At 40.1% G+C, this 7,500-nt stretch overlaps 1 protein-coding gene across 1 annotated transcript in view; it reads left to right on the forward strand.

Moving 5' to 3' along the window:
* The window catches only part of LOC143019023 (fibrocystin-L-like), a 118,531-nt gene that overhangs the window by 100,595 nt on the left and 10,436 nt on the right, over positions 1–7,500 (forward strand). Inside the window, exons 64-68 of the mRNA XM_076174725.1 lie at positions 39–137; positions 950–1,101; positions 2,647–2,802; positions 3,730–3,878; positions 6,090–6,296. Coding sequence (XP_076030840.1) covers positions 39–137; positions 950–1,101; positions 2,647–2,802; positions 3,730–3,878; positions 6,090–6,296 — 763 coding nt within the window. The remainder of the gene's footprint in view (positions 1–38; positions 138–949; positions 1,102–2,646; positions 2,803–3,729; positions 3,879–6,089; positions 6,297–7,500) is intronic.

Below are 7,500 nucleotides of genomic sequence, written 5' to 3' on the forward strand. Positions count from 1 at the left end.
ACAGGGCTAACTCAAACGCCCTTTTCTTTTCTTTTTAGGCCACAGGTTAACAGTGTCAACCCGTCCGATTGTGTGGACATGGATTGTGACGGACTGAAGAAGGTTCTTATTACTGATGAGGACGGATCACTATATATATATAGACATCATATACATATATTATACATATATACATATATACATACATACATATATATATATATGTATATATATATATATATATATATATATATATATATATATATGTACTGTATATATATATACAACACTGAAGGGGTCCCAGTGAAAAGATTTTACTTTTATCAACCACAATTTACTTTAATTCTAAGCCACCAACGTCGGGAAACTTGAGGCATACATACAGAAATTGATACGTGGTACAGCTAAGGATTCGAACCTCCGCTAGCACGTAACAAATGACAGTGACTTAACCGATTGGGTTATCAAAAGAGATTCTTTTCACTGGGACCCATTCAGTGTTGTATATATGTATGTATATATATATATATATATATATATATATATATATATATATATATATATATATATATATATATATATATATATATGTTCCCGAGGACTGTGGCTGGCTACTGCGGAGCCACTTCAAGTCAATAAAACTCTATGACCATCGTTGAGCTTTCATATATACTACAGTTGTTTAGATACACCCTTAGAAAGGCCCCGTGATACCATGCATGTAAAATAATCGAGAATTTTAAGAAGAAAGTACAAAAGAGTTGGTTTATCAACAGAATGGTTAACGAATGGAATAGAATTAGTAACCATGTAGTGAGTGCTGAAACTGTTGGTTGTTTTAAAAGATCAGATAACTTTATGGATAAGGATGATAGGTGATAATGAACATGGAACTGTCTTCTATAGGCCTTATGGTCTCTTGCTGTCTCCTCGATTCTGATGTTCTCGAGTGATGAATTCCTCCTATGACAGGCACCTCGGGGTCAAGCTTGACCTCCATGGCCGAGTTCGAGTGGGACGGAGACTCCAGGCGCGGGGTTGGCGATTACCGCATTCCCGTATCGCTCAGGATGCACAAGAACGGATCACGAATCGACGCTGAAAAGAAGTTCCCTAATAAGGGTAAGATTTAGTGGTAACTTGTATGGGTGTGTGTTGTGTGTGTGTGTGTGGGGGTGTGTGTGTGTGTGTGTGTGTGTGTGTGTGTGTGTGTGTGTGTGTGTGTGTGTGTGTGTGTGTGTGTGTGTGTGTGTGTGTGTTGTGTGTGTGTGTGTGTGTGTGTGTGTGTGTGTGTGTGTGTGTGTGTGTGTGTGTGTGTGTGTGTGTGTGTGTGTGTGAGAGAGAGAGAGAGAGAGAGAGAGAGAGAGAGAGAGAGAGATGATGTTGATGAAGAGAGACAGATACTCCTAGAGAGGTTGTCTACATGTATATAATCTTCTTCAATAAGTGTTTAGAGTGCTGCTCAAGTTGAATAGCATACAATGACATATAATATAAAAAACAACATATAATATCATCTACTGTCACGAGTTATATTTCCCATTTTGTGCCTAATTTTTTTCTCCAGAATTTCTATAAATTAAAGACCTACTACGGTAATGGGCAACCTTCATAAGTGTGTGTGTGCCAAAACAATAAAAAAAAAATTTGGTATAAAAATTTCTCGATGGCAACGGAGTAAAATTATAGGCCTACTTACGAGCAGAACTGGGCGCGTTACTCGGTGCGTTCCTAGATGCATTCCTCGGTGCGTTCCGCTTTAGTTTGGCCGCGGTTAGCTCTCCCAAACTATTAAAGCAATATAGGTGCCGGTATAATGTGTGGCCTACCTTTTGGATGTGGCCTACGAAATTTTTCTTTGTGGCTTACCGGACTTATATTTCGGTATGAACCTGTCTCAAGCTTTCATATTTTGGGAGCTCTAACCGCAGCCAGACTAAAGCGGAATGAACCTAGAAACGCACCGAGGAACGCGCCCAGCTCTGCTTACGAGTATGGGCACCTTCCCTACACCTCTTAATGCCCCATTTCACTGCCCAGTGCAACATGTGGTTACCAAAAGCCATGCAAAAGAAGTTGGATATTTAGTAGTTATTTGTTTTAACATGAGCTCTGGGATTCGCGTGCCGGAGAAAAAGTAGTTAGTGTGCCAGTTGTGGCACGCGTGCCAAGGGTTGCCCACCCCTGACATGTTATAACTATAAGCACCCATCTTATAGACAACTGCTCTAGGCACAAATCGAACTCCTTAGACCAAAATGTGAAAGGGATTCGTCTCTTCCCTCAGGCATTACCCGTGACAATTCGTGCACCTTAGTGGACAATTGGTCGTTAGTGTGCCAGTTATGGCACGCGTGCCGAGGGTTGACCACCCCTGACATATTATAATTATAAGCACCCATCTTATAGACAACTGCTCTAGGTACAAATCGAACTCCTTTGACCAAAATGTGAAAGGGATTCTTCTCTTCCCTCAGGCATTATCCATGACAATTCGTGCACCTTAGTGGACAATTGGTCGTTAGTGTGCCAGTTATGGCACGCGTGCCGAGGGTTGCCCACCCCTGACATATTATAACTATAAGCATCCATCTTATAGACAACTGCTCTAGGTACAAATCGAACTCCTTTGACCAAAATGTGAGAGAGATTCTTCTCTTCCCTCAGGTATTATCCGTGACAATTCGTGCACCTTAGTGGACAATTGGCGTGCATGGCAGTGCAACTTGGAGACGGGGAAGCATCGCATGATGATTATTGAGAGTATGGACTCCGACACCGAGATCCGTCGACTTTCCCCAATTGCTCTCATCGCAAACCCAGGTGGGTAATAACCTCAAAAAATAAATAAATAAATAAATAAATAAATAAATAATGTTAATAATAATTATAATAATAATAATGATAATAATAATAATAATAATAATAATAATAATAATAATAATAATAATAATAATAATAATAATAATAATAATAATAATAATGATAATAAAGGAAAATAAATTAATAAAATCAAATGAACAGAGACACTCCCCCGCTCCCCAATTCCTCCCATTGTAAATCCAAGTGAGGAACAAACTTAAAAAAGATGATGATATATGATGATGATGATGATATGATGATGATATATAATAATATATAATATAAATATAAAAATATATCAATATATATAATATATATATATATACACATTGCTCCTATTGCAAATCCAAGCAGAACGACCTTATATATATACATATATATATATATATATATATATATATATATATATATATATATATATATATATATATATATATGTACTCTCCCCGTCTATTCAGTTCCTCATATGTCTTAAATTCCTCAGCTAAATTTTCATGTTCATGTCCTTAAAACTAAAGGAAGGGATTTTCCTTCCTTATTTGATATTGTTTTTTCACACAAAAAATAAATAAATAAATAAATAAATTACAATAATAAATAAATAAATAAATAAAATAAAATAAAATAAATAAGATATCCACATTTCATGACAAATCCTAATTCCTAAGAACCTTTTTCTTACACATTACACTGGTGGCATAACCGGAAGAGTGCTGTTCTCGCATTCGCTTAGTCATAGGTTCGAATCCCGCACTCCTCCCCGATTCTCACCAGTGACTGTTACCTTCTCCAAGCGCAAAGGGCAAACGCGACGGCTTCGGCCGCAGCTACTCAGCGCCTTCTGGTTCAATACTCCTCACTTTCTCCTTCTGGTCCCTTGCATATCAGGTACAAACGGCTACGTCGATCTTCTGAATGGCCCGATGGACCGCGGTTGGTGCAAAGGATACACCTGCCAAGAGCGAATCTCCACCTTCTACTCCATCGTGTCCACGAGTACTCTGTACGAGATGGCCTTCACGAGCACTCCACCACAGGTAAGACTCCATTGTTAGTATGGTAGTACCACAGGGATCAATATAAACACCTGGAGGAAACTACCTGCCAAGAGCGAATCTCCACCTTCTACTCCATCGTGTCCACGAGTACTCTGTACGAGATGGCCTTCACGAGCACTCCACCACAGGTAAGACTTCATTGTTAGTATGGGAGTACCACAGGGATCAATACAAACACCTGGAGGAAACTAAGAAGAAATTTTAATATAACATTCGGTAGGGAAGTTGATACGAGCACTCCGCCACAAGTAAGTCTCCATTGTTAGCATGGGAGTCCCCCAGAGATCAATACAAACACCTGGAGGCAGAGATGATGAAAGGAAAATTGACACCTGGTAGGGAAGTTAATATTAGGATGGTCTTTGGACTCTCTCGCAAAACTCTCTTAAAAAATAATGAATAAATAAATAAACAAACAAATAGATAGACAAATAAATAAATAAATAAATAAATAAATGGATAAATGAATGAACAAATAAATAAATGAATAAGTAAATAGATAAATAAATAGATAATAAACAAATAAATGAATAACTAACTAAATAAGTAAATAAATAAATAAATGAATAATAAACCAATAAATAAATAAATAGTAAAAACAAAGACTACTGTGTCCTGTGTGAGACTATTTACATGTCGCCGGCTTACAGTAGTGGAAGGACGGCTGCAGTTTCCCTTACTAGTGGAGGAAATTCGGTTAAAGACTATAGAGACCTTAGACCCGATCCGGAGACCGAGTGTCAGCCCGTGAGGGCTGCACCTCCAGATGGAGGTGACGGGGATTGACGGGTTTCATAGACAGGAGGCAGGGCGATGATACTCTTCGACGTCTGTCTCGTAGGGTACCGTTGCATTAGGTAGTATACCAGAATGACATTGCTATTTGAAGAATGATTATTTTTTTCTGTGTATGCCTTTTACATGTTAGACATTACCACAAAGATATTTTCTAAAATAACTGCATACAACATTAGTTGATTTCGCAAATTCCAAATTCACCAGCAAATCCCATTCTTAACTGTTATAAGTTCAGCTAAATTCCTGCCTTTCTTTTTGCACTATTTGTAAAAGCGTGGCAGCACTCATTTCCTTTTTACACGCATCATTACCATTTGTCGGAAGAAACGCTATATAAGGACGGAGCCTTTATTGTCAATGTACTTGAAAAAGGTGTAACAAACGAAAAGTCGTACTAGTGTGACATACGGGTGTATATTACTGGACTAGGTGACGTAGGGAGAGAGTGACACTCGGTTTGACTTATGCGCTTTATTCTGGTGGATACTTGTGCGTCGTCTTAAGAACTGACTGACTGGCCTGCCCGCTCGTGGCAAGCGGTATATATACCCAGGACCGATCTGACGCCTTGATCATACGCGACCTAATTAGGTTGACCCATCCTAGTCTTCGAGCACTGAGTCAGGTCAGACTACCACACAACTCTATCATGCATCAATTTGCACCTACAAGCATACTTATGGAGTACATCTACACCACACTAGTAAAGGCTTCCGTCCTCACCCAGTGCTTCCTTTGATAGGCTTGTCGGTAACCACATATTGTTACCTTGTCTCCACTCCTTCATGCTTTTCTTGATCATGGAGACATTCCTGTATTCTTTCTCCTGCGCAGATATCTCGCAAGAGTTCCTGGCGTCTCCTCTCCCCCTAAAACAGAGATTCTCAACCCTCTTTCCCATGTACCCCCATACTTATGCGTTGCTGTGCTTTAGTCTCCTGGAGATCACTTAAATATTAAACAGAATCAGTAGGCATTTACTAAATACCACTAGTTTTTGATTTGTGGACCCGAATATAAAAAATTGTGGTTCCTTCTGTGTCCACGGAACCCAGGTTGAAAATCATTGCCCTAAAGTTTATTCCCTTACAGCAGCTCTTCTATCATTACGTGATTCGTTTATATTTTTAAAGATAATGTCCATATTTTCCCCCAAACTGGTGTCGTAATCGGAAGCGTGCGGGTCCCCCATTTGCTTGGTTGTGGGTTCGATTCCCGCACTTCTCTCCGATTCCCAGCAGTGGTTGTTACCTGCCTCAATAGTCCAACCACACAGGGCAAAGGTGACAGCTTCGGCCACAGCTACGCGGCTGCTGACATAGGCTCCTCACCACCTACCATTCACGATTCAGACCTCCCACAGGAGTTTCTGATATCTTCTATCCCTTGCAGGTTCTCCGCTTCCACCTCCTGCACGCTGACCCAAGCGAGTCGGTCCTCCTACGGATCTTCCTCCCCAAGACGCAGAGATTCGATGTCTATGTCGACGATGAGTTCGTTCCCCCGACCAACATCGATAACTCACAATACCCTGGAAGCTACCAACTCCTTCCTGAAGACCCCAATGATCCTGAGAAGTTCTTCCCTACACTCAGCGATGTGAGTGCTGTAGTGAATTATTTATTTTATTTTGGAATACTTGTTGGGTTTCACACAACACGAGTTCAAGTTCAAATGAACAAATTCCACTTTACTTGGAGGTCCGAGCAACAGTGATGACTTCGGATATCTGGTGCCTTTGGCCGTGATCTTCTTAGCTAAGATGGCTATCTTCGCGAGCAAAAGCAGCAACGACTGCAACAGCACTGTAGGAGAGAGGACAAACGCAGAGTATAGGATCCAATACATTTAACATTTCTGAAGAAGCCATGCTGGGTAAAACGTTAAATATATTGGATCCCATACTCAGCGTTTGGCATCTTCGTGAGCGCTGAAACATTTGGCTTTTTAACATCAGATAATGTTATCGATAGGGATAAAAGGTTGTAAGAGGCATGGAAGTACCTAGTGTAGGCCTTATGGTCTCTTGGAGTCTCCTCAATTCTTATGTTCTAGGTTTCTCACCCAGCGCCAGTTAAGATTCAAAATCTTGTCAGTCGTCGCTCATGTTCACATAGCTTCGCCACTCGCTCCTGTCGTTACACATCTCATCTTCAACTTCTTTCACACTTGAAGTTCTTTCTGTTATCACTTCTTTGATGTTGTCTTGCCAATTTTCTCTCGGTCACACGACAGACCTCTTTCCTTTTGGTGTCCATTCCAGAAGGAGTTTAAGAATTCCTATATCATCCATTCTCTTGACATGTCCGTACCATCGTAAATGTTCCTTATTCACGAGTCCTCTGGTGTCAGTCACAAGACATTTTTTAAATGTGTCATTTGAATTCTTTAAACTTAGGATCAAAGTTTAGACACCTATATTTGTTAACTCGAAGATTGTTTTCATAATTGTTCACTGTTTACTGCTGAACTATTTCACTCAGCTGAGGTAAACCCACGGTTTTCTTAAAGGGACCATCTCGATTAATCCTCTGACAACGACGATCGTCCCTTTACATTTTCTCTGACTATCTCCAAATGATAAGAGAGAGGGAGGGAGGTGAATGGGAGTGGAGTATGTGAGGATGGAATAGGTGGGAGTGGATTTTATACCTTTGTTTTTTGGCTACCTCCCTTGTAAAGGGAAAAACCATTGGTATATGTAAGAATGAAGGAGACTACAAGAGTCCATAAGGTCTACACTAGGCAGTTCCATGCCCACTAACACCTATCACTTCCATCCATAAAGTTATCTAATCTCCTC

This window comes from Oratosquilla oratoria, chromosome 36 (genome assembly GCF_046742065.1).
Source record: "Oratosquilla oratoria isolate Oo_2021 chromosome 36, ASM4674206v1, whole genome shotgun sequence".
NCBI classification, from domain to species: domain Eukaryota; kingdom Metazoa; phylum Arthropoda; class Malacostraca; order Stomatopoda; family Squillidae; genus Oratosquilla; species Oratosquilla oratoria.